The sequence below is a fragment of the Amphibalanus amphitrite genome, unplaced genomic scaffold (genome assembly GCF_019059575.1).
Source record: "Amphibalanus amphitrite isolate SeventyFive unplaced genomic scaffold, NRLGWU_Aamphi_draft 000894F_arrow, whole genome shotgun sequence".
Classification (NCBI taxonomy): domain Eukaryota; kingdom Metazoa; phylum Arthropoda; class Thecostraca; order Balanomorpha; family Balanidae; genus Amphibalanus; species Amphibalanus amphitrite.
Genome location: NW_024882388.1, coordinates 108,848 through 135,807, shown reverse-complemented (window position 1 = coordinate 135,807; position 26,960 = coordinate 108,848). Strand labels below are relative to the sequence as shown.

At 53.1% G+C, this 26,960-nt stretch overlaps 2 protein-coding genes across 2 annotated transcripts in view; one reads left to right on the top strand and one right to left on the bottom strand.

The window, feature by feature from the left end:
- LOC122367742 (centrosomal protein of 290 kDa-like) overlaps positions 1–25,898 on the bottom strand; it is a 39,328-nt gene extending 13,430 nt beyond the window's left edge. Inside the window, exons 1-26 of the mRNA XM_043341100.1 lie at positions 25,638–25,898; positions 25,371–25,491; positions 23,067–23,188; positions 22,422–22,532; positions 21,954–22,040; positions 21,606–21,744; positions 21,102–21,328; positions 20,692–20,858; positions 20,266–20,407; positions 19,772–19,962; positions 19,335–19,470; positions 18,982–19,102; positions 18,435–18,629; positions 17,835–18,003; positions 17,384–17,552; positions 16,980–17,168; positions 16,413–16,637; positions 16,012–16,152; positions 15,652–15,765; positions 15,300–15,387; positions 14,882–15,060; positions 14,414–14,579; positions 1,592–1,772; positions 1,042–1,180; positions 631–771; positions 212–364 (exon numbers count right to left, since the gene is read on the bottom strand). Of these exons, the coding sequence (XP_043197035.1) occupies positions 212–364; positions 631–771; positions 1,042–1,180; positions 1,592–1,772; positions 14,414–14,579; positions 14,882–15,060; positions 15,300–15,387; positions 15,652–15,765; positions 16,012–16,152; positions 16,413–16,637; positions 16,980–17,168; positions 17,384–17,552; positions 17,835–18,003; positions 18,435–18,629; positions 18,982–19,102; positions 19,335–19,470; positions 19,772–19,962; positions 20,266–20,407; positions 20,692–20,858; positions 21,102–21,328; positions 21,606–21,744; positions 21,954–22,040; positions 22,422–22,532; positions 23,067–23,188; positions 25,371–25,491; positions 25,638–25,826 (4,002 nt within the window). The 5' untranslated portion in view covers positions 25,827–25,898. The remainder of the gene's footprint in view (positions 1–211; positions 365–630; positions 772–1,041; positions 1,181–1,591; positions 1,773–14,413; positions 14,580–14,881; positions 15,061–15,299; positions 15,388–15,651; positions 15,766–16,011; positions 16,153–16,412; positions 16,638–16,979; positions 17,169–17,383; positions 17,553–17,834; positions 18,004–18,434; positions 18,630–18,981; positions 19,103–19,334; positions 19,471–19,771; positions 19,963–20,265; positions 20,408–20,691; positions 20,859–21,101; positions 21,329–21,605; positions 21,745–21,953; positions 22,041–22,421; positions 22,533–23,066; positions 23,189–25,370; positions 25,492–25,637) is intronic.
- On the top strand, positions 2,654–7,417 carry LOC122367747 (arylsulfatase B-like). Its single transcript, XM_043341105.1, has one exon. The coding sequence runs from the start codon at positions 2,698–2,700 to the stop codon at positions 4,321–4,323; it is 1,626 nt and encodes a 541-aa protein (XP_043197040.1). The 5' UTR covers positions 2,654–2,697; the 3' UTR covers positions 4,324–7,417.
- Positions 25,899–26,960: the final 1,062 nt, after the last annotated feature.

Sequence of the window (26,960 nt, the reverse complement as noted above, 5' to 3'; positions counted from 1 at the left end):
TTTGACTGGCACCAACTACCGTCTGTGCAACAGCATTGGACAGCAGTGCTTGTGGGTTATTTCATGGACCTTTCCCACCGTGCTAAAAAAAATATGAAAAATATTAGAACATTAGCTGGAATATGTTATCTTTATAAGACAAGGCACACAGCACTAAGCTGCACAGCAAATCTCTAGCCTCCTACCCAAATCTGGCTCTCGGCAGGCTGACCTGTATCTCCAGCTGTCGCAGCTCCAGCCGGTTGGTTAGCCGACAGACGGTGCTCTCGGCGTCTGCCGCGCGCCGCTCCTGATCGTCCAGCTGAGTGCGGACCAGGGCGCACTCTGCCGACAGACGCTCGCAGCGCGGCCGCAGCGTGGCCAGCTGGGAAGCGAGGGGGAATCAGAGTCGGGGGAAAGACACGGCGAGCACCTGTCGACCAGTCGTCCAGCGCTACAGCAGTTCTTCGACACATGGGGGTACGGTGTTTTACGACACATGTGCGTATGGTGTGCAATTAACGTAATGTTATAAGTATGGGACGGCGATGCACAACAGGCCCACTTCCCATCTTCACATGCTCATCTGCCAGAAACTACGCAACACACCGGGCCCTATGAATTACGGAGACTACCGCGCGGTTTTCTCACCTCCAGTTCGGCGGCCTGGCAGCGTGTCAGCCACTCCTGCAGCTGCGGGGCGCCGCTCTTCAGCTGCTGCAGGGCACTGTCCAGCAGCTCCCGCTGCGCCTTACAGCCCTGACGCTCGCCCTCAGCCGCGTCCCGAGCCTCCTGTGATGGAGAAACGCGTACAGTAAGCAGACATACACTGCGAGCAGGCCGGCTGAGCTCTGACTAGAAGCACCCAAACAGCCTATTTCGACACTTCCCTGAATCTACCTATAAACCTGATACGGCTACAGTAAATGTATTGGTTACCGACTCAGTACCTAACACTAGGAAGCAGTCCAGACACTGACAGCGCCGCCGCTCTCTGCTGGCCGCGTACTGTGCGTTGTACGGTATCCCAGTGTGCCCGCGGTGCCCTCCCCGTCCTCTGACCTGTGCGGCGGACAGCTGGAGCTGCATCGCGCGCCGGCGACTCAGCAAGTCGGCAAGGGTCTCCGAGAGCCGCTCCTGGAGGGCCCTCTGAGGGAGACTCAGGCAGCCGCGCAGCTCCTGAACCGCCAGACGGACGCAGCTGCGGGCGGACCAGAAACCGTCAGCTACAGCCTACACAATACAGCGGAGTTAAACAGTCAGTACAGCCGCGCAGCTCCTGAACCGCCAGACGAACGCAGCTGCGGGCGGAACAGAAACTGTCAGTTACAGCCTACATAATACACCGGAGTTAAACAGTCAGTACAGCCGCGAAGCTCCTGCACGGCCAGACGGACGCAGCTGCGAGCGAATAACACACAGGGTTAAACAGTCAGTTACAGGTCCAACAGCACACGCCCGGCTTCACAAATTTCCGAAATGTAAATAAAATCAATCATGATAGCTGAGAGCCACAGACCACCTTCTTCCACACTAGCAGGACCTCTCGCAGCTGACTGCACCCGTTCCAGAGCGCCGTCCGTCAGTGCGGCAGTATCCTGTCCTCACTCACCTCATCCTGCGGCCCTGCTCGGCCCGCAGGGCGTCCCTCTGGCGGCGCGCGGCCCCCGCCTCCGTCTCGGCGGAGTACAGCCGGGCACGGACGGCCTCCAGCTCAGAGCGGCCCTGGTCCAGGCGGCACTGCAGTTCGGCCTCGGAGCGCTCCTTCTCCAGCAGACGCTGGTGCAGAGACGCTGCCCGCACACCAGGGGGTTTACATCCATTGGGTTTCGTGGTTTTCGTTACATTTGTTGTTCGCGCATTGACTGCGTCTTATAGCTTTTTGGCAAGCATGTCTATTTTCCATAATGCATAACTCTACCTTTTCCTTACAGATACACACCCTGATACGTAAATGACACAACAATGAATGTTGTGACGTGAACATGATATTACCAAATACACTTATGTCTCCATATTCTCATTGATCCACAGATCTGTCTCAGCCTGTGTTACTGCAGAGTGACAAGCAGCCATAGCAGCAAATGTGCTTTTCGAAGTGAAATAAATAAACACTGTGTAGTCGGTGTATGTGTCACACCCTGCCTTGTATTGCTGGGTCCAGTCTCGGGCGACTGACCGAACATCACGCAAAAACAAATCAGCACGCCGGTGTGTCGTGCGGAGGGCGCCGAGGGAGCTGGCACACAGCGTCCGTAGCCGAAGGGTTTTGTTTGCTTATTGGGGCTTTAGGGCGCGCCGACTGCAAAGGTCATTTTGCGCCCATAACGTCACACTAGTAAAACAAGTATTTCAAAAGAAGGAACCTTCTAAATACCAAGACTAGAAAGTAAAAGACTTGATAAGAAACGACAAGATTATTTCCGCCTAATGGTGAGCATCAGTGCATCAGTTAACGTAATTACCGGTGAAATACTTTTGAGTTCTGGGTATGGGCATTGCCTATTGGCGAAAATTTAAACGAATGAATTGACTGATAAAGTAGCAGCGACTCTTGGTTTATTCTGGACCCTCGTTCGTTCAGAACTGCGTATGTTGCAAAGTGCCTCCATCACTGGTCCCTGAAGGCGCCTCTGCGGCCGCAGATGCTCCGTTCCCGACCGCCGACGGCGTCAGTGACAGTGGCGGCTCCGTGCCGCGCGGCCCCGTCCCGCAGACATGGCTCTGGCCGCCGTGCTTTTGGCCGCTCTACTGACCGTCGCCAGTGCCGCGCAGCCGCCACACATCATCCTGATCGTGGCCGACGACCTGGGCTTTGACGACACCAGTCTGCGGGGCTCTGACCAGATCCCCACACCGAACCTGGATGCGCTGGCGTTCAGCGGCGCCGCGCTGGGCCGATACTACGTGCACGCGCTGTGCACCCCGTCCCGAGCAGCGCTGCTGACGGGCCGCCTGCCGACGCACACCGGCCTCCAGACGGACGTCATCTACGCCGCCGAGCCGTACGGGCTCGGACTGAACGAGACGCTACTGCCGCAGCTGCTGGAGCCGCTCGGATACAGCTGCCACGCCGTGGGAAAGTGGCACCTGGGCTTCTACAGGCGGGCGTACACGCCGTCCCAGCGCGGCTTCAAATCCCACCTGGGCTTCTGGGCCGGCCATGGAGACTACTATGATCACACTGCCAAGGAGGGGGAGTACTGGGGGCTGGACCTGCACCGTGACCTGGAGCCGGTCGGCGACCAGCTGGGCCGCTACTCGACCGACATCTTCACAGAGGAGGCTGAGCGGCTGATCAGCGCCCATAATGCCTCCCGGCCGCTGTTCCTGTATCTCGCCCACCAGGCGGTACACGCCGGGAACTCGTACGCGCCGCTGCAGCCCGGCCCGGCGATCGGCGCCGACCAGTTCCCCTGGATCACAGACCCCCAGCGGCGGGCGTTTGCGGCCGTGACGGCGGCACTGGACGCCGCGGTGGGCCGGGTGGTGGCCGCGCTGGCCCGGGCCGACCTCCTCTCTAACTCGCTGATTGTTGTGACTACTGATAACGGCGGCGCGGTGGACGGGGTAGACGGTAACGCCGCCTCCAACTGGCCCCTGCGCGGCGGCAAGTACACGCTCTGGGAGGGAGGTGTGCGCGGCTCGGCGCTGGTCTGGAGCCCCCGACTGCCGCGCTGGAGCCGCCCCGTACAGCGCACCGTTCACATCACCGACTGGCTGCCGACACTACTGGAGGCTGCAGGAGGGGCACCGGACCGCCTCCCCGCCCTGGACGGCGTCAGCCAGTGGCCCGTGCTCACCGGCGCCGCGCCCGACCAGGACACGGACAGGACCATCTTACACAACATCGACCCCAGCAACAACTACTCGGCCCTGATGGTGGACGCCAGGTACAAACTGGTGCAGGGGGAGCCGTTCCCGTACAACGGCTGGTACTCGGCCGGCGCTCGGAACAGCTCCGGTCTCGATATGTTCGCGCTGCTATCTGAGAGCCCCGCCGGGCAGGCGGTGAGTCAGCTCGGCCGTCCCGTCGACCGGGAGACGGCCGATTCCCTGCGCCGGCAGCTGGCGGTGGAGTGTGACACGGAGCGGCCGACCGCAGCCCACTGCGCCGACGGCTGCGTGTTTGACGTGGTCGCCGACCCGTGCGAGACGACAGACCTCTCCGACACCCAGCCCCTGCTGCGGCGCCAGCTCGAGGAGCGGCTCGACCAGCTGCGAGCCTCCATGGTGCCCTCTCGGAAGGTGCCGGCTGACCCGCGGGCCGACCCGAAGCTCTGGAACTACACCTGGACGTACTGGGCTGACCTGCTGCCGGACGGCTGCCCCCAGCCGCCCTGAACCTGCGCCCTGGAGGGTCCACTGCTCTGACCGTGCTTGGCAGGCAGCCAGGTCACCAGATGCGACATCCTAGCTGCAGGGCCGGACGCCTCAATAATTGCATCCATAAAAAGGTTTTGTGATACCTTTTATGCGTATTAGGGGTACCCATTTTTCCCGATTTTGGAAATTTGTGGGTGGGGGTGGTTTTTCCCATTATTTCGCGGCTCCTGATTCCAATGGTGCCAAAAATTTTGAAATCAAAGGTGGTTTAGAGGTCGCGAATTGAGATTGAAATTTGCGTATTTACCTAGAAATATGCTTATTTTACGCTGATAGTAAGTCGCAACGAAGGCAAACTTTTTGTTTCGAGAGTCGGGTAGAGGGGTCATTGAACGCTCCTTTTTCATCCAGATCGATGTGTTCCATCACGTGGTTACGGTTAAATGCTTTACTAGCGATCATTACAATGTCGATATTGTAACATTTGGTGAAAAGCGCCAGAATGTTTTGCTCCTGTTGCTGGTATCATTCTGAATCTGGTCAGCGTGCAATCATTTTTGATATTTTCTTTTTGTGTTGCATTAGTGACCTTTGATGACCTTTGAGGTCAAACTAAAATGTGAAGTTTCAGTTGCCATATCTCAGTTCATGACAGGCTCTTTGTGTCCATACAATTAAAGTTTGTGCTCAGGATACATCTGACAGATCAATATGGCTCCGAATGTATTTCAAACCATTTAATTCAAAAACGATCAAACCATTTCGACCGTATACTTCCACAAGAAACGCCGACCTGTTCACTCACGGCTACGATGTAAAACACCTATAGACAGGGTAGGATAAATACCTTTTTTTTCGAACTACCTATGGGTGTTCTATAAAAAAGATCAACTTCTGATCCAAAAACAGAAACTCCAAAGAGTCGACTCTATCCATGCCCACCAACCATGTACCATTTCATTTCTTCAGTGGGGACAGATACACACCGTTCATGTAAGAGTTTCCGATACAATCCGATCATTTACGAGTTCATATTAATTATTCGACACGGGGGACTAGCCATGCGCTAATACGTGCACGGTTGATAGGTATGTGACGAAGAACTTTCACAGCTTCTGGCACAAATCACTTGTGATCTCAGGTAATTGGCGTCTGAATCTGAAGAACCTAATGTAGCAGAAGATTTTCATCCTGCATGGGCCGTATGGTGGCACCAAGACGCATCATATAAAGGAGTGTGCATGCAAAGGCTGAAGAGGAGGAGAATCAGGTCCGCCGCCTAAGGTCCATGGCCCACCCACTGTGTCGGCCCCCAGTCAATGCCAAGAATCAGTAAAAGGTTCTGCCTCGGAGTTGGCTGAGTCGTTTAGATTTTGCACCTTCCTAATTTCCAGCTTTAGGCAATGCCATTCGAGTTCAGTTCAGCACCATCTGAGGGTTTGGACTGGGCCTGTAGAGTGCAGCGTAAGATCCGTTACTTTATCTTGCAAGGATGCTGCTGGCAGCGGCCATCACCAGGCACTAGTTCCATGGCATGATATCTGCACCCGTCTCATGTCAACAGCTGCTTGTAGTGGCACATGCCCAGAACTGGAGCCACGAGCAGTCGTGCACGCTTTCGGCCAGGCCAGTGCTGTCCGTCATCAGCAAGATTGCAAACATATTGCTTTCTTAATGGGGTGAGGATGAAGTTCATTGTTCCTCTCCTCCTGTGATGTTCTCCTCCAGCTGTTTTTCCATATGCACAGTCGCATTATGTGTGTGGTTGTGGGTGTTTGTGGGGGAGGGGCAAAGCTACACTCAAGCACAGCGGTCACCCAAAGGCGCGGTGGTGTAAAGCTTGCGCCCCTCCCTCTGCCGTCTGCAACTCCGGGACTCAGGGAGGTCGTCTAGCGAATTGGAAAAGGTCATGCATACCGGCATAGCTTAATGCTGTTTTTATGTCTTTGTAGATATATTTGGTGCTCTTTTACCGCTGCACGTCAAATATACAACTGAAGTAGTGTTGCACGGTGTCCAACAGTCATCAATACCACTGCAACACATTGGCTTTGCATATTTATAGTCGTTAAAATGAAGTCATTTTTCCAAGTAAAATCAAAACTTCCAATGCAAGCTCGCGACCCCTAAAAGTAGTCTGATATCGTTATTTCTGTCACTGTTAGATCCAGAACGGAGCAAAAAAAAATGATAACATCAACCCCAAACTGTGGACATGGTAACCTTGTTCCAACATAAAATATTGCTAATTTGGTCGATTTTCCGCTAATATTAACATTTTCATTTTGAATTCGCGACCCCTAGAAATCGTTTGGTTTCGTTATTTTTGGCACAGATGGAATCAGAATAGACCAAATAATGGGAAAATTGACTCCAACCTGTTCGCATTGCAACCTTGTTCCAAAATAAAATAACATAATTTTGGTCAATTTTTCGCTAAAATTGGCATTTTCATTTTGAATTCGCGACCCCTAGAAATCGTTTGATTTCGCTATTTTTGGCCCAGATGGAATCAGAATAGACCAAAAAATGGGAAAATCCACCCCCACCTAAAATTTGGAAAATTGACCCAAAAATGGGTACTGTTGTGTTGGTCACTGACCTTTTATGTCAGAGGTCACTAACCTCATAAGAGGTATCCGTGTTTTAACTGTACGTGCCGAGAACGCGATATTTTATCGGAGAAAATTTGAACGTTCTCTCGGCACAAACTGAACGGTGTGTTATAATTTGGTCTTGAATATGTAAGGCACTCGAATACAGGAATTAAACTAAACGAACTCTAAGTTACAACATAATGGCGACAAGGATGAGATATTAATTAAGTAGTGTAACGTAACGTCAGATATCGAGTGTTATCACGATAATTTTTATTTGAGAGAAGATTGGTGCAAAGTAACTTAACAGACGTTTGATTGAGTTGGAGTGAGGCTGAACGGTGAACTGAGTCGCGACTGTTGCATATGATTGTGGATATCACTGTGGACCCGGAACAGGCCACAGCAAGTAAATATGGCGCTCAGTCTCAGCACTCCAGAGAAGTTCCATGAAGGTGAAGACTTCGATATATGGCTAGATGGATTTGAAGTGTACCCACTGGCGGATCCAGGGGGGGGGGGCCACCGGGGCCATGGCCCCCCCCAAAAGCCTGAAAGGGGGGGCCAACATATCTTTTGGCCCCCCCCAAAACGCTTGAAGAAAAATTAATGTGAGATGGTTGCGTAGTAGATACCTACTAGAATCAGCAGCGTGATTCAATAGCGTAGAGAAAGTCAGGGGTGCGGGAACTACTTTCAGACTGGGGGGGGGGGGGGCACACCATAATAGAGATCAACCTAGGGTCCCCCCAAATCTAGTTTCTCACCGGTTTTAGGCCACTTATTTTTCATCTCTTGGCTTTTTCAACAAAAAAAGAAAACATTTGCAAAAAGGGCGGTATTCCGTCTGAAAGTTGTGGTGGCACCGCCCCCCCACTGGTGGATTCAGGGAGGGGGCCACCGGGGCCATGGCCCCCCAAAAGCCTGAAAGGGGGCCAACATATCTTTTGGCCCCCCTCCCAAAACGCTTGAAGAAAAATTAATGTGAGAAGGTTGCGTAGTAGATACCTAAAAGTTAGAATCACCGGCGTGATTCAATAGCGTAGAGAAACTCAGGGGTGCGGGAACTACTTTCAGACTGGGGGGGGGGGCACACCATAATAGAGATCAACCTAGGGTCTCCCCAAATATAGTTTTCTCACCGGTGGTTTTAGGCCACTTATTTTTCATCCCTTGGCTTTTTCAACAAAAAAAGAAAACATTTGCAAAAAATGGGGTATTCCGTCTGAAAGTTGTGGGGGCACCGCCCCCACGGCCCCATAGTTGGGGGGTGGGCAAGCTGTCCCCACTGCCCCGGTTCCCGTGCCTATGGAGAAACCACCGGGTTTACTAGCTTCCTTCATAAAGTGTCGTCATGTCTTGTCGTCACCCGAGAAGGTCTTATTCCATACATATCGATTGAACTGTCAAGTTAACAAACTTGCTCTGGCAGCCTGACCTGACATGACCCGGCAATTTTTCATTCACGGAATATGCGCAATAACTTTTTTAGGAACACTCACTGAGTTGGCGTTGAAAAGCTTGTTTTGTTTGGTAATTGTACAAGAAGCATATCAGGGACCTTTTTGTCCCTTCCCGTGAAACGGTAAAAGACTTATTTCGGTCAGAGCTCAGGCCAATCTCTAAGGGGTCAGTCGGGTCACTTAATTCTTAAAAGGGTCCTTACGGCATCCAAGGACCAATTCCTGCTTTTTAGTGCACCACATCAGCATTTGATGCTGCGACAGATGGTGAAATATGAATATATGTTACAGGCCGTATGAAAATTGTCCGTTTGCAAACGGCCTGGCCCAGTCAGGGCATATGAAACAGCCTGAAAACACCGGCCGTTTGCAAACCATGACCTGAAATATCAGACCGTTTGTTGGTCCCAACCATTGTGGTAGGTGTCAATGTCACCTTAGGGTCAAGTCAGGTCATTGACCTTTGATGACCTCGGTGCACTTTTCCGAGTTTAACATGTTTCTAGGATAGTTTCGTTTAGCTGATTTTGAATTTAGCATTTAGCAACCATTTGAACATTTACGAAGTAGTTTTGATGCCTTCGTATCATGTTACGTAGCTGCCAGTGGTAGTCGGACACCTGCTACACGGACGCCCATAAGTACTGGTTGACCTGGTTGACCTGACCTGGCCTGCCCCGACATGGCCTAAAGGCATGAAGACATCATCTATGATCCAAACTAACATGAAATTCGTGATCAGCACAAAAAAAATCTATTACAGCCTTACTTTAGGAGGTTCTGACAGGCCCTGATTTTCCCGTCTTTTGGGTCTGTGACCTGACCTGGGCGGTGTTTCACGGCACGCTGCCAGCGCTGTTGGCACTTTTGGTTTCCATGGAGACATCAACTAGCCTATACCTACAACACTACCGAAGGTTGACCTTAGCTCGCGGAATGCGCTGGCAGCGGCTGGCAGCGCGACCGTGAAACACCGCCCTGGAAGGTCAACCAATGACCAAGGACCTTAAAATCGGGTATCATCGGCTTCCTCTCGTCACTGACAGGCAACACACTCGTTTTTTCCGCGAGCTCTAGCTTGATCAGGGGCCGAACGGCAGAGAGGTTCAACCGACACCTCCCAGCCCGCGAAGGCTGCGCCAAGCACCGACCCGGAGCGGTGGTCGACAAAAGCAATTTGAAGTGTTTTCAAAGTGATATTAAGGCACGGGTTGAGTGGGCTACCATTTCTCTCTCTCTCTCTTTTTTTTTAGTTTAAAAAAAAAATTATCGTTTCAGGGCTGTGACGAAAAATAAGTGGCCTAAATCCGATGACAAAACAGGATTTGGGGGTACCCTAGGTTTGGCTCCTTGCACGAGTTGGCCCCCCCAAAACGCAAGTCTGGATCCGCCAGTGAGTGTACCTGTGTGCTTTAGGCATAGAAGAAGTGACTCGGAAGAGAGCACTGCTGCTTCATTTACTGGGCACTGACATCCAACAGAAACTAAAGGATATGGCTGAAATTGAATCCGATTCAGCACTGCCAAATGACTATGAACGCACCAAAGCAAAGCTGAGACGTATTCTTAAACCCCAGGTCCGAACTCTGTACGAAAGGAACATATTCCACAACATGACTATGATGGACCGAGATGAAAATATTAGAGATTTTGTGGGGCGCTTGAAGAAACAGGCAGAGAAGTGTGACTTTACTCGGGAGCAGAAAACTGAGCTCATTCGTGATATGATAATCTCACGGTGTCCGCACTCTTCGCTGCAAGTCAGAATGCTTGAGGCACAGCACCTGACGGCAGAAGATGCAATCAAAATGTGGGAGTCGTTTCTGCAGGTCCGAGTACAGGCAAAGAAACTTCAAGAGATGAATCTGACAAAAGAAGTCAATCCAAGTCCGGAGCAGGAGCCGAAGAAAGAAGGAGAGTCGGCCTACCGAGTCGTCGGTGAAAGAGGCCAGAAAAGTCCGTTCCAACACGGCGACAGAAAAGGCGGACAGAGTCGAGGCCCATGCTACCGATGCGGAAGGAGTTCGCACAAAGCGAGTGACTGTTTAGTCACCAGAGGGAAAACGTGCAACAAGTGCGGAGGCAAGAACCATTTTGCCAAGATGTGCAAAAGCCGCCAAGATGATGGACCGAGCTACAAGCGGCGAGTGAATGCCACAAGAGATGAAGTCGAAGCAGATCGGACAGTGAGTGATTTCGACGACTTTGCGTTCACGTCCGAGAGCAGCAGCGCTGAAGGACGTGGCACACTGACCTCAGTGCAGCTAAACGGTCAGACTGTGAGGGTTTTGGTTGACACAGGAGCCTCAGCAGATATTATAACAAGAAAAGACTTCAAAACACTGGTCGGTTTCAAGACAGTGAAGACTAACCGGCGTCTGCTGCCGTATGGCTCGAAGATCCCTCTGAAGCTGGATGGTCAGTTCTTGGCGACAACGGCGGTGAACGGCAGAGAGGTCCAGAGCTGCTGGCTGATCGCGGCCCACGGCCAAGTTTCGCTTCTGAGTGGAGTAACGGCGGAGCTGCTCGGACTGATATCCACCGGGAAACACGTCAATCAAGTAGCGGAGAACGGCAGCCAGCGCCTATCACTCGAAGCGATTCTGAAGGAGAACAAGGATGTGTTTGAAGACAAGTTAGGACAACTGGCTGACGTAAAGGCCCATTTGAGGCTAAAGGAAACGGCAGAGCCCGTTTTCAAGCGAGTCAGAACGGTCCCATATGCCCTGCAAGACCAAGTTGAGAGCGAGCTGAAGAAATGGGAAGACAGTGGAATTGCTGAGAAGATCGAATATTCTGACTGGGGAACGCCACTGGTGGTGGTTCCGAAGCCCGGAGGAGGCATCAGGATTTGCGGTGACTACAAGTGCACTGTGAACCCTCAGCTTGAGGTTCCGAAACATCCAATGCCAACCTTAGAAGACATTCTGGCAAAGCTGCCAGATATGAAGTTCTTCTGCAAGTTGGACCTCAGCACAGCGTATTTGCAGATGACGCTGGACGAAGAGAGCCAGAAGATGACGGTGCTGAACACTCCGAGGGGACTGCTGAAGATGAAGCGGTTACCATACGGGATAGCAGCCTCTCCAGCTATATTCCAAAGCACGATGGAGAAGGTGCTTGAAGGCCTTCCAGGAGTGACATGCTTCCAAGATGACGTCCTTGTAGCGGGACCAACAGAGGCTGAAATATTAGAGCGGTTAAGTGAAACGCTAAAGCGACTGAAGAAGTGGAAGCTCGTCCTAAAAAGAAAAAAGTGCGAGTTCATGATGAAGTCGATTCGGTATCTTGGAGTGGAACTCAGCGGTGACGGCGTGAAACCAGTGAAGGAGAAGGTGACCCCGGTGTTGGACGCTCCCAGACCTCGGAACACGGGCGAGTTGAGAAGCTTCCTGGGAGCTGTGACCTTCTACGCCAGATTTGTGGCTGCCATGTCGAAAGTGGCAGCGCCGTTGCACAGACTGCTGAAGAAGGGCCAGAAGTGGAAATGGACGGCGACTGAAGAAGCCAGCTTCAACGAGCTGAAGAAGAGGCTCACTCAAGCACCCGTCTTGGCACATTATGACGGACGGAAGCCAGTGCGTTTGATCACGGACGCCAGTCCGTATGGCTTAGGAGCCGTTCTCGTGCAGGTGGACGGAGACGGGAACGAGAGGCCTGTCAGATTTGCCTCCAGAAGCCTATCCACAGCCGAGAAGAATTATGCCCAGGTCGAACGGTAAGGGCTGGCCGTTATCTTCGGTGTGAAACGGTTCCGCCAGTACCTGTGGGGCAGAAAGTTCTCATTAGTGACTGATAACAAGCCACTGACAACGATGCTGGGACCAAAGACGCCAGGCCCTGCTCTAGCAGCTGCCCGAATGCAAAGATGGGCGTTGATTCTGGCAGAGTATACCTATGATGTGGAGTACAGAAAAGCAGCAGACATTCCCATGGCTGACTTCTTGTCTCGTTTGCCAGTTCCGGAAGCAGAGGAGACTGACAGGATCACAGATGAAGCTTCAGTGTGCTTCCTGGAGCAGTGGGACAGGATGGCGCCACTCACCTGTGAACACGTCAAGAGGGCCACTGGTCGAGACAGAGTTCTATCAAAGGTGGCACAGTACCTCCTCAGCGGCTGGCCGGAAAGGATCCCATCCGAGCTGCAACCGTTTGAAGCAAAGAGGAGTGAACTGTCGCTCACCTGTGGCTGTATTCTCTGGGGTAACAGAGTCGTGGTTCCGGAGAATCTGCGAGCCGAGGTGCTCAGTGAACTTCATAGCAGCCACCCAGGCATCAGCAAGATGAAGATGTTGGCACGAAGTTATGTTTGGTGGCCAAAGATCGATGAAGATGTGACAGAAGCTGTAAGAGGCTGTGCAGGATGTCAAGCTGGACAAAACGAGAGACCAGCGGTGTTTCTACATCCGTGGGAACATACGAAGAACCCGTGGGAGCGGATCCATCTGGATTACGCAGGACCTTTCAGAGGTCAACATTACCTAGTCGTAGTAGACAGTCATACCAAGTGGCCAGAGATAGTCACCATGAAGACAGTCACAGCAGAAGCAACAATCAGTGAGCTCTCCAAGATATTTGCAAGGTGGGGAATTCCGGTGCAAGTTGTGACGGATAACGGAGCGCAGCTGACCTCGAGAGAGTTTGAAGAGTTTATGACAAAGCTGGGGATAAAACATATCCGAATCGCACCATATCGACCTCAGTCTAACGGACTGGCTGAAAGAATGGTGCAAACAGTCAAGCAGAAGCTCAAAGCATGTCTTCTGAGCGGAGATGACCGTCCGCTGGAACTACAGCTGTCATCGTTCCTGATGATGTACCGAAACACCCAGCACAGCACCACTGGAGTCGCCCCGGCAGAAGCTATGATGGGGAGAGTGATGCGTACCAAACTCGACCTGCTGAAGCCAAGGCCCGCCGACAAGGTGCTAAATGCACAGGCGAAACAGATGGAAAACGGCAGCAAAAGATTTCCAGAATACCAGTCTGGAGACAAGGTGCTGGTACGCAACTATGCAGGCGGACCAAAATGGAAGGAGGGCCATGTAATTGGCCGAACAGGACCAGTGTCCTATCAGGTGGCAGTAGACGGACTGACATGGTCCCGTCACGCAGGACAGCTGCTTCCGCTGGGACATGCCAGCAAGCCAGCCTCGAGAGCAGCCGATCCACGAGCAGGCTCATCCGAGACACGAATACTTGGAACTGAAACGGAGTCAAGGAGGAACAATTCACCGCTTCGTCAGCGAGTAACCGAGATGTCCTCCCGCCCAGTGACACGACAATCGGTTCCAGTTGAACCGCGACCACAAGAGGTCAGCAGGAGCAACCCAACTGATGACGACAGGGTCCCTGATACGGGCACGACGCTCTCGGGAGCCGGGTCATCTGTTGAACATTCAAATGACGCTGAAAGGAGCACAGAAGGGAAAGATACAGCAGAAGATGGACACAGCGATGGAGACCCGTCCTCTGGCCAGGATGTTACTACATACTCTGGCCGAACGAGGATATTCACTAGAAGTGGCCGAGAAGTACGCAGGCCTCTCCGTTTTCAAGCAGGGGAGCCATAAAGGTCACAAGCGGAGTGGGGTCACATTTTAGGGGGTGTGAGTTGTTGTGTTGGTCACTGACCTTTTATGTCAGAGGTCACTAACCTCATAAGAGGTATCCGTGTTTTAACTGTACGTGCCGAGAACGCGATATTTTATCGGAGAAAATTTGAACGTTCTCTCGGCACAAACTGAACGGTGTGTTATAATTTGGTCTTGAATATGTAAGGCACTCGAATACAGGAATTAAACTAAACGAACTCTAAGTTACAACAGGTACCCCTAATGCGTATCTATCACGCAAATGTATCGTTCGTGGTCTCGGGATTAGAAAAAAAACTGCAGCTACCCTCGCTATGGAGTTTCGAAAGCAGCCCGTTATTTTATAAGTACAGGCTGCGGTGTAATAGAGTATGACGGACATATCCACTCATCGGTATGACGATGAGCACGAGTATGACGGTGCCATCCACTGGGTGCCGGTACCCTGACTGACCTATGACGCCTCGCAGGTCGTCCGTCTCCTGCAGCTCGGCCAGCTGTCGGCGGACCGAGTCGGCCGCCCGGTCCGCGGCCTGCTGCTGCGAGCGCAGCTGCTCCAGCTGGGCGGTGGCCAGCTGCTCCGTCTCGCGCAGCCGGTCCCGCTCCGCCTCCACACTCGCCTGAAACGGAACATTACGTCTGTGTCACTCTCTGAAATATAGTCACACCTTACTCACTCCCTCTACATTCACCCGAAACGGAGACACGCATCATACAACAGTACTCACTCCACACTTGATTGAACGGGAGACATGATCGATACTCTACACAATGATTGCCTGAAACCGAGTCAACACTTAATCGGACACGACACAGTACACAACTTGCTTCTGACTAGTTGCAACGGACATAAATGGCTGTTCTCATCAACAATGGGATGCACACGCTCACTAAGCCATTCAAAACCAGACATCCCACTGACCAGTTTAGCCTGCAGCTGCGCCTCGGAGGGCTCGGCGGGCCCAGCGCCGGCGGCTGCCGACTCCGACAGGCGGCGGCAGAGCTGCTCCAGCGCCCGCCGGCCGGTACCGCCCGCATCAGCCAGCTCGGTGTAGGTGCGCTCCAGCTCGGCGGCGCGGCGCTCGGCCTCCGACAGCTGGTCTGGGGAGAGAGATGCAGAGGGGTGTCACATAGCACAGCTTGTACAAAGATGGGCAAATATAAGAATCGGACGGATGTGGACGAGCAGACAAACGGAAGGACAGACGAAGACGTACAGACTGACTGACGGAAAGACGGGAGGGCCGACGAAGGCGCCGTCAGACGGTAGCGGATGAACGAACAGTGACGCCTCTGTTTGTGGTGATCAGACACATTACACCCACGACTATGGTCGCTACCTTTGAGCAGCTGCTGCAGCCGCTCGGCGTGTTCGGCGCGCAGCCGCTGCCGCCGCTCCTCCGAGGGTAGCTGCTCACCTAGCTGGGCCTGCAACAGCGCAGCGGCCGCCGGGTTAGACTCACATCCTCCAAGAGTGTCGAGCTCTGCCAGATACTACACAAACACACAGACTAGCATACGAAGATACATAGATATAAAGTGAATTCGAAAACGACATAAGGCTGGATTCAGTAACGGCATCCATAGGCTCGAGCTCCCTCGCGTCAGTATCATGAAGTAAATGCCTTGTTGGATCTCCCAAAGTCGCCAGGTACCGTAACACGTCCCCGGCCGCTGTCTTTAGCCCCTCACCTGATCTGTGTCTGCAGCCTGCTGCTGGGACCCAGTCGGACCCAGACCGGCCAGCCGCTGCCGCAACAGGGCCAGCTCCGACTCCAGCAGGCGGCTGGCGCGCTCCTCCCCGAGCTGGAACACACACAACGGCGAGTGGACACATGGAAACCTCTAACAAGGAGGGCGAGAGCGGTAAACAATCAATGTCCGCAGTACGAGGAGAGTACGGGGTGTGGGGCAGAGCTTCGATGCGGTCGCGGAATATGAACGAGTGAAACTGAACCAACTTTCATGCTACCAACATTCACAATGGTAACTGTTTTCCTCTTTTTACACCTTGTGAAGATGCCCCACTGAATTGCCGTCGTTCCCACTCACGAGTTTCTCTTGGTTCTGGAGGAACGTGGTGTACTTGTCGGTGAGCTGGTCGACCTGCTCGTTCAGCTCAGTGAGTTTGTCCAGCGGCACGCTGCGGGCCAGCTGCCGCTGCAGAGCTGCCAGCTGCAGCTCCAGGGTCCGCTGAGGGTCAAACGGTCAGCGGTCAGCAGCTGCATAGGTCGGTCAGAGTATCAGCAAATCGGTCAGAGCGTCAGCTAGGGCAGCGGATTAATAACAGCCCACCTTACATACATGATACAACACAGCTGCTAGTTTCAATCGCGGGCTACAGTTTCCTGTCTGTCTATCGCACGCTGTTCGTCGCCCACCGTCCATTTCCCATGACTACCCATACCAACTGCGTCCAACTGTCCGTCGCCCATCCCCCGTCGTCCGCTCACCTTCCCTGCCCGCAGCTCTGCCACCGTGTCCGTAGCTGCCCGCTGTGCCCTCTGCAGTTCGGAGCGCGCGGCCGTGAGCCGCTGCTCCAGCTGATCTCTGTCGGCAGCTGTCAGCCGCAGCCGGCGCTCGGCGCGCACCAGCTGCGCCACCGTCAGCGCCAGCTGCCGCTCCGTGTCGGCGGCCGGCCGCTGCAGCTGCAGCTGCTCCACCTGAGCCTGCAGGGCCTGTACAGCAGACGCTCGGATCAGTGCCTGCGCTCTGAGTCGTACCAAAAATGGAACGCGGACGAGGCGTTACAGCTTTAACGGTCTGCTTTTCTCAACATTGAAAAAGCTACTGTACCTGACCTGTTGTAAATACTTAGAACACCCAGCTAGCCAGTAAAAACTACTTTGACAAAAGAATATCATGCTGAATTGATTTACAGAGCAGCTGAGCATAATCCAGAATGGTCCGCATTCGCAACAGCACAAAAACATTTCCAACCACACGTCCTAACCACCCGCCCTATAATTCCGTACCATCTCCGATGAGAGCGGCCGACTGTACGCTGCCCGCTGACCCACCTCGGTCTCAGTTTCTGCCTCCTGTCGGGCGGTGACCAGCTCTCCCCGCTCCTGGCGCCACGTCTCGGCGTCAGCTGCCCGCCGCTCGTGCAGCAGCCCCAGCTGGTGGCGACACACCAGCAGCTGGGCGCGCAGCTGCTCCAGCTCCGAGCGCGTCTGCTGGCTCTCCCGACCGGCGTCATCCACCGCCTGACGAAACGGCAGCAAAAGTAGCGTTAGCGGTTAGCAGAAGTAGCAAGAACAGGAGCCGTAGCAGTGGCACCGGAGGAGGAAGGCGTCATGAGTCAGGAAAGTAACAACGATATGCTTCAAACATCATTGAATATTACTGAGCACCTGAGCATATAAGTTCAGTTACCTATCTGTAAATAAGGTAGAGTATCAGAATATAGAGAATCGCTTACCTTCAGCGCCACTGTGAGCTGTGCAGTCAGCTGTCCGACCAGCTGACTGCTGGAGACTGAGAGGTGAGCCGGCAGCCGCAGACCGGCCGGCGCCAGGGCCTCGGCCACGCCGCCGGTGCCGCTGCCGCCCGACGCCGCCGGGACGACCGACCAGCTGCGACTCTCGGCTCTGGGGGAACAGAACGGTTAGCTTGGTGAGAAGACGGGCGTACAATCGTGTGTGCGGAGAATGGGTACATCACTTAACGAAAGTTCATTTATACAACCACGCTCATACATCACAAGCACGATCATAAACACTAATATATAAAAGAACGCGTATAAAAAAATGAGCCAGAGAGTCATGGGTAGAATAATTTCCGACAGTGTCGGCTCGGCCGCTCGGAGACCGGGAGGGGGGGGGGTGCACGGACACCCGCACCGGCCGCCGCTCTGGCACAGCTCTGCCCACCTGGCAGCCCGCAGCTGGTCGCGCAGCTCCTCGTTTCGTCCCTCGAGCTGCTGCAGGGCAGAGTAGGGCACCAGGGCCGGACGGTACTCGCCGCCGGCCAGACTGCGGGTGTCCAGCGCCTGCAGTAGGGCCTCGAGAGTTGGAGCCGCCACCTTCACTGAGCTGACGGCTAGAGGAAGGGTATGGAGAACAGGCGTCAGTCCCAGAACGCAGCTAGTCAGCGCCACTGGGGATCACCACACCACAAACCTCATAACACATGACACAATCCAAAGAAACCGTCATGACTATGATTCAACGTGATGTCGGAAGAAGTCATGGAGAACCGACATTCTGGGAACCGTCACTTGTTTCGGTAACACGGTTCCGGCGACTACAAGCCGTAAAACTGAGCTGCAACTCTTGAATCTAATGCGGGGGTACGCGCTGTTCAGTGTTCATGGTCCGTTTACAAAACATATTCTAATGCACGATGCTAGAGCCCCGAATGAGCATGATTGTCAGCATTATCGGCGCTGTGTGTCCGGTGGCCGGTGTCGATCCTCTAACCAGGCCTACCCGGCGGATGCCTCGTACAGTCCCGGCGTCTGTTCCACGTACCGTCCTGCTGTCGGACGCTCTCCAGCACCTCCCGCAGCCCGGTGCGCAGCTGGTGGTTCTCGGCGGCGGCCTGCGCGCCGGCCGACTCGGCCTGCGCCAGCCGCTCTCTGCTCTCCGAGAGCTGCGACTCCAGCTGGGTGATACGCTGCAGCAGCTCGGCGGCCGGACGGGGCCGACGCTCCGCCGGCACGGAGGCTGGAGAGGAAAGGCAGATAAATGGTCATACTCACCATGCACAATACAGTCGACGCCAACCCAGTCGCAAGGCGAAAAAAAAACACGGAACAGGTTACACTCACACACCACACGCTTTACAGTCGCTGCCGGCATAACAGGTGAGCGGCAAAACAGTATTTCACTACAGGTCACTACCTCTACATTCGCGCATGTCAACACGCACGCAGAAGTTGTACAACACTTCGCTATGCTTTCACTGTTATGACTGATCTGGAAGAGTCCCAACAGCCTGGGCAGATAGGGTTTGTCGGTGAGCTTTATGACTTACTCGTCAAGCGACTAAAAATGCCTGCTACATAACCTTACTCACCGGGTCCGAGTCGGCGCACGTACTCCCAGAACTGCTTCCTCTGACGACAGATGTCGCGGATCTCCTCCGGAGAGAGACCCGACTGGCTCTCCGAGCGCAGCTGCCGGCTCAGCTTACGATTCTGTCGACACGACGCGGAGCGTCAGCGGTAGGGTCGCATTGGGAGTAGTGTTACATATGAGACACACAGCATATCCAACAAAACTGCCACCACGAAACTAGAGTGCCGTATTAATAGTGCATCTATGCCTAGTCTGGTGTGTATGTACACACGCACACATACCAGGCAGCTAGTCCAATATGTCGAACAGTCCCTATAGTTCGCGAACGATTCTCTCATCCAGCTGCCTCACCTCCAATTTGAGTGCGATTCTCTCCTCCTCCAGTTTCTGCACCTCCCGCTCCAGTACGTGGACCAGTTTCTCCCGACCACCGCTGCCCGCCGCCACCAGTTCGGCCGCCTCGTGCGGCTCCATGCCCAGTCGGCTCCTGCAGGGGACAACGGAGGGCACGGACACGTCTCAGATACACTGAGTGAGAGCACTGACATACATACGGTAAATGGATCAATAGACGGTCAGGTGGACGGATACACTGACGAATGACGGACATACGGAAAGAGGACAGACGGACGTACGGGGTGAGAGGAAAACAGGCAGACCGGAACATAGGCAAGACAGACAAGACAAGACAAGACAAGACATGAAAAAGATAAACAACAAGCAAACGAGCAAACGAGCAAACAAAGACAAGGGCAGGCCTCCCACCCCGATATGTCAGTGTCTCTAACCTGAGCGCCGAGTTTTCGTCGACCACCTCGGTGAGGTGGCGCTGCATGAGGTTGATGAAGTTGTTCTGTTCGGTCACCTGTCGGTCTCTCACACCGACCTGGCGCTGCGCCTCCTTTATCTCTGCCACCGCCTCCGAGAGGCCAAACTCGCCCTCCATTACCTCCCGGAGCCGCGCGGTCAGCTGCGTCACCTGAGGGGAGGACGGTGTCAGGACAGTATTGAATGGGTTACTTGATAGCTGTTGATGGTGTCATTGTGAGTGTCAGTGTCAGCTGGGTCACCTGATGGGGAACGGTGTCAACTTCAGTGACAGCTTTGGCCTCAGCTATTCATGACTGAATCCCCTGCACTGCATGTGTGTGTAACTTAAAACTCCCGCCTGTGTACAGCTATAAATTGTAACCCACCTGTTCACCAAACCCCATTGCGTGGTCTACAGTTCCTGTGTCTCGTAGGTACTCTTAATAGGTGTGTCTGAGTATCTATTTCCCACCTGGTCGTTGTACTCGGCCGCCTGCTGTTCGGTCCTCTCCAGCCGGTCGGTCAGCTGGCGCACCTGAGCCTCGGACCGACTCAGTTCAGAGCGCACCTTGAGCAGAGAATCACCGGGCACCACAGCCGCGGCGTCACCGCCCCTGGGGGTCACCAGATGCAGGTCAGATCGGGAGACACATGACCACACTGCACTGTCAACAGTTATACGTCAGACCTAGGGATAAGATCGCGCCGTACATCATTCATCTATAAGACACGGAAGATAATATCTGATCACACAGTGCTGCCAGCAGATATCTGATCGTACTGCCAACAGACACTGCCTGTCAGATCGGGAGACTCTGATATTAGTATCGCCAATAGAGTGTCACATCGAGCCGTGTCAGTGTCAGTGTCAGTGTGTGTCAGTGTCTGTCACACTCACCCAGTGTCGGTGTCGGCGGCGCCGGCGCGTCGCTCCGTCTCCAGCCGCGCCGCGATCGCCTCCATATCCGCAGTGGCGCGCTGCAGCTCTACCTGGCGCGCCGCCAGCTGACGCCGCTGGTCGGCACACAGCCGCTCCAGTTCCGCCAGACGAGTCTGGTCGGCCGCCTGACGAACACATATACAGAGGTCACATGGGGCTGTTACACTGGGAAACAGAGCTGACACAAAGAGAGAAGTCAAAACAGACCTGCGCAACAGCAGTACGGCGTCTGAGCGGGCCGGTATTACAGCGGCAGCGAGGCTGACGGCTGCCGTGGTACACCAAACTACCTACACTACTCCTAGCCCGTCGCAGCTGCTAACCAGTGGCGGCTGAGGCAGAATACGTGGTACAGCTCGACTACCCACCCTGTTGCTGGCCCGTCGCAGCTGCGACTGCAGCTCCTCAATCTCGGCGTGTCGCTGCGCGATGAGCCGTTTGAACTGATCGGTGCGCTCCTCGACCACGGCGGCCAGCTGGTCGAACTGTGCGTCCCTGCGCGTCTTCAGCGCCCGCAGCTCGGCCACCTCGGCCTGCAGACGCTGCACGGCGCGGTCGGTCGGAGGGTCGCCGGCGCCGACCGCCGCTGCGCTCTCTGAGCACACAGAGACACAGACAGGTTAGAGATTTACGGGCCAATTGACGACCGACAGGTGTCATACGAGTATAGTGGTTAAAAATCACTCGCATCGCTCATTGGCATAACTCAGCCGTCAACGCACCCCCACCGCACAACAGCTGCTGTCCCCCCCCCCCATTTCCTCATCTAAACCTCAATCACTCCCTCACTCAACCGTCAATTACTCTCTCAACCGTCCAACCCTCTCCTCTCCGCCCTCTTCCCCCACATGACGCGGTCAGCGCATACGAACCGTGTTCGGCCGGCCGGGGTTTTCGCCGCAGCTGGTCAAACTCGGCGGTCATTGTCTCAATCTGACTGGTGGCCTCCGAAAGCTGTTCGCGTAACGACGTCACCTGATCGCGCAGCTCAGACTTCTCCCGCTCGTGGGCCTGTCGGAGAGCGTATGTTTACATCGTATCGAGTCGTATCGTATGAAGAGTGATGTAGGTCCACAAATAGTGTGACATTACCTGGTATTTCATCAGCTTTATAAGAGACCAGCACTGAACGATCGTTGGATAAGCTGGGAATTTAACGAGGCGTGAGAGAAGACTGACCGAACAGGTATAGAAACAGACGGGCTGCGCTCCAATCTTACCTCGACATCATCCAGCAGCACGTTGATGTAGTGGTTCTTTTGACGCAGCAGCTCGGCGTATTGGTTCTCCCCGGCGTCCTCCGGGTCCTGGTGAAAGAAAGCCATCACATAATGCATATCAGCACGGCGTACCGTAACCAACACGAGAAGGTAGGCACAGAGCAGAAGCTGAGCGTTTGATTAATGCTAGAAAAAATACAGCCTTTTCAGATAGCCCCACTTCGGCGATGAAAAATATTTGATGTAGGCACAAGTTTTTGCTTTAAAAGCAAGGAAGGGAATTGGTGTGCTCTTTATGTGCTACAAAAGAAAAAAAATAACGAATAAGGTGCGAAAAAAAAAACGAAAGGGATACCAAAGCACGGCCGGTTTCTTTTGCGCGGCGTAGTTAGGTCGCCGCCCTCCTCGCGAGGCCGGTAACGTAAGGGCCACCAAAAAAAGCTCCGGCAGCTTTAGCGTAGGGCCTACCGATCTGGAGTCGTAGTCGGGCCGCATGCCCTCCAGCGTGCTGTTGAGCTGGTCCAGCTGCCGGCGCAGCTCGCGCCGCTCCGACTCCAACTCCTCCACCCGGGCGCTGAGCTGTCGGAGGGAGAGGCGTCGTCAGAGGGCAGCACGACAGGACGCAGACAACACTCACAGCAAGAGACGGAATACATCCTCACCGCCGTCAGAGGGCAGCACGGCGGGACGAAGACAACACTCACAGCGTGAGATAGATCACATCCTCACCGCCGTCAGAGGGCAGCACGGCAGGACGAAGATAACTCTCACAGCGAGATAGATCACATCCTCACAGCCGTCAGAGGGCAGTGCTGAGCGCAAAGTATGCCACGGTAGGACGCAGGCGGCGGAAATAAGACGGCGTGGATGGGGACGAGATGGGGAAGGCGGCACACGGTGTGACGCCAGAGTAGGCCGGACCGGGCCGCATGGGGCGGGAGAGATGCCTGCCTACCACGACCCATCCTCGCCACCACCATCTACCTGGACTGCTTCACATGGTCTGATCTCCCACGATACACTCTTCCCACCCCTCCCTCGACCTCCTTTGACATAACCTCACACTCTCCAACCCCTTCCCACACCCGGCTGAACACTGATCGTCGGGCTCACCTTGTCGTTTTCCCGTTTCTCGTCATCCAGCTGGCGCTGTTTGGTCTTTAGGTCCTTCTTGAGCTGTGCCCGGGACGCCTGGAGGTCCTCCAATTCAGACCGTACACTGGCGCTGCCAGAGTCTAACCACACAACAGGTGACAAGACAAACGTGTAAGTTTTGTTCACGTTTTCTAAAGCGATCGCCGCCCATGCGTGATAACTTTGATGGCTTTTTAAAAATCAGCATCCCTGGTCATTTTGCTGTCATCCATGGGGTAAGCGGGTCGGTGCGGTTCTCGCGTTTGGCTCTTGAATTATAGAGGTTGATAAAACAAAGTGTCTTTAAAAACTCCTGAGCGGTGAATATCTAATAGATATATTAGATATATCTATTACCGTGAATTCAGATGGACATAGGTAGATAATGTAAGCTGAGCCTAGGTCAAGGTGCCGGTCCCGTAGCTCAGTCGGTAGAGCGTTGGACTCCGCGTGGTGAGAGCACGCGTTCCCAATTACAACAGTCCGGGTTCGAAACGCGACGGGCGCTTGACGTTTATGGGCCTCGTGACAGGCATGGTTACGGTTGGTGGCAGGCCGTAGCCAGGCGAAGTCCGTGAGGGGACCGGCCGTGCCCGACTATGTGCGCACGTTAACCCGCGCCCTGCTGGGGGGGGGGGGTGTTTGAACACCCCCCTTGTGGTTTTTCGCAAATATCTCAAAAACGGCGGCGCGGAGCGCCGCCGTTTTTGGTACATCTTATCATGCATCAATTCTACACATGTTGTGAAAATTTCAGACCAAGGTCATTCAAGGTCAGGTCACCAGGTCACTTGAAGTGACCTCACCTCATAAAAAGTTTCAATGTCTGTCATAGCTACACCGAGTGACCGATCGCTTTGAAACTATCAGCGATTGCTAAGAGCAATAGCATGTACAAAATGTATATCTCAGAATTTTGATATCGATGACCTAAGGTCAGGTCAATTTTGCGACCTCCCCATTATAAGTCAATGGGAGAAAATTGAAATGCGTCTCTTTTGGACGAAAGACATTATAAACACTCCCAAACACTGAATTACAAGTGGTTTAGACACACTGAACATGAAAATGGTGTCCGTGACCCCTGTTTATGCCCTGAGGTCATCTTAGGTCACGAATGGTATCTAACAGTTTTTCGCAAATAACTTTTGATAGAGGCAAGCTAGAGCGATGAAAACACCTTAGCTGTGTTCAGCTCGACGATACGGATCGACTGATATGCAACATGACCCTTTCCGGTCAGGTCATGACCTTGACCTGAGGTCAAATTTTCAAGTTGACCTTTCAAGGTCAAGTTATAGTTCATTCGATGCGTCTTGACGAGAGGAACACGATGCCGGTAAAAGTAAGCTCGTACAAGGCTTGGGTCAAAAGTTATTGCAGAAAAACTGTTTCCGAAAAAATCGGCTATTTTTGCAGTTTTTGCCCCCTGCAGGCAAAACCGTTGACGTTAGGTCAAATCTGAGAAAAATACTCAGAAAGGGCGTTAATAGGGCTATCGAATGCGCTTTTCCGCGGCGCTGTAGCTCTATTGGTTCCCGAGTTATGCGTTGGCTTCTTGGAAATTTTCGACATTCGACCTGGAAATCGGCGAAATTTTGCCTTCAATGACCTCTGGTGACCTGACCTTTGACCTGACCAAAAAATTGACCGAAGTGATTTCGTCATTATTTTTGACGCTCTTTCGAACGCCGCCTTCCGCGTATCGCTACGTGGCCCAGGAGCCGAGTTAGAAGGGGGGGGGGGTGTTCAAACACCCCCCCCCCCCCCAGCAGGGCGTGGAAATCCAGGACCCCAGCCGGGCGCGGGTTAAACTTTGGACTCAAAATTCTGCCATAGAACCGGAATTACGCGATCGGAGGGTAGAGAGCAGGGTCAACGCAACAAGCTTCGCTTAGCGGGGGCTCTGTCCTTGTGGATCCTTTCGATCAAAATGTTCGGACTAAATTTATAAAAAAAGGTCACCAGAGGGGTGTTCACGGGCACCGCACACTGCTGCGTGCGGTGTGTGCGGTGCGTCCAGCAGGCGTGGGGGAAGGGGATGGGTAGGCGGCTCTGACGTCACGGCTGCGTGCGGTGGACGGTCCGCTGTGGCCAGTCCCGACCGGCCACAGCGATCGCTGTGTGCGGTGACGGAAGGCTGACGTAGGGACGCAGTGGGCGGAGCTTGGAGGCTGTGTGCGGTCCGACCGCACACAGGGCCCGTGAACAGCCCTCTGGGACAATTATACAACCCAGGGACCTCTGAAGGTCAAGCCATACAATACCGATCTGTCAACTCACCTGTGCCTTTAGACTTGATCGTGTTGACAAGATGCTGTAGATCAGCATTCCTCTTCTTCAGCTGTTCATTCTCCCCCGTCGCCTCGCCAAGTTTCTCAATCTCCTCCATTGCGACCGCCAACTAGAGGCATCGACATAGAATCAGTATCACGTAACACCTCACTGTCAATCGAACGAGCAATACAAAAACACGGACTGACAGGAACGCACGCATACACATGATTTTTCCCGAACACGTTAATACACATAATGTCCCACAGTACTAACCTGAGCATGTTTGTAGCGCATCACGTACTGCGCTCTCAGGAGGAGCTCCCTCAGCTGTGTGCTGTCGGCTCCGTCGACTGTCTGCTGATTAAGCCCGTCCAGACCAGAGTGGAGCAGTTCGAGCTGGTCCTCCGACAGCTCGGTGGACAGCTCCATTGAGAGCACCTCTGATATGGATGGTACCTCCATTGTCAGCACACTGAGTCTGAGTTATCGCACAGGTCTAACTGAAAAACTTGGTCTTCATGGTGTGTTCCTTTCACCACCTGCCAAGGATAACCAAACTCTCATCACTGCTGTGTGGTGTACGCTGCACATCTTTGGCTGCAAGGGACATATGTACAGACAAGTCTTGGTCAAAGAAAGCAGGATGCATTTCTAGAGCTAAAATGTTCAGTTTAGCCAATGATGTTCCTTGCAACCGGGTGTATTGACGCTCTAATTATTTTAACCTTTTCCAGGCAATGCATCACAAATGACTATATTTTGCAACCATTGCAGAAAACTAAAAGTTTAACGTGTCTAGTAACTTTTGACAGATACCTACCTACTCTAGCAATGAAAACACCGGATGTTATCAGTTCAGCAACACAAATCGATTAGGTAATTTGGTACACATCCTTTTTCTATTTTCAGTCAGGTCACAAACCTGAAATTCTTAATTTTATAAAACTTTAGAGTTCACCTTATTGGATTATATTTGTAGTTTGAGTTAATTTACACATATTCACAAGAGAAACATGATAGTGGCAAAACAAACGCAATACACACTATAAATAAAAAGCTAGGTGATAAAAACACAGGCCGTACTATTTTCTGGACGATTTGCCAGCTGTTGCTGTAGTGCTAGCAGAGCTTGTTAGGTATATATCAATGCCAGATACAAATAACATCTATCTTTTAACTTTTCTGAGTGCCATTTTACGTGTTCATATCCATCTACTACCGAGTTTATATCAATAAACAACATAGCTATCTTACCAAGGCAGTATATGTAAGGCCCCAAAAGACCCGCAGAAATGTGTCAATTTTGGTTATTTTTACCCTCCGGAAGCCTAACCCAAGGCTATCGCTAATCAAACCTCGAAGGCCAATTTTCATTTGGAGGACACAGGAGGAAGAAAAGGTGCAAACCATTGTAATCCAAATCAATGCTACCGTCTAACAAATATAATCCAACCGTTTTATGTTGAGAAATGTCTATAAAACCATATAAAACCCACGATAAAACCTAAGGATAAAACCGATGGAGCACTCGTTATTCAAATGGAATGCATCCCAATGTTTTGTAACAGCTGCGTCATTAATGCACTTTGTTTGATG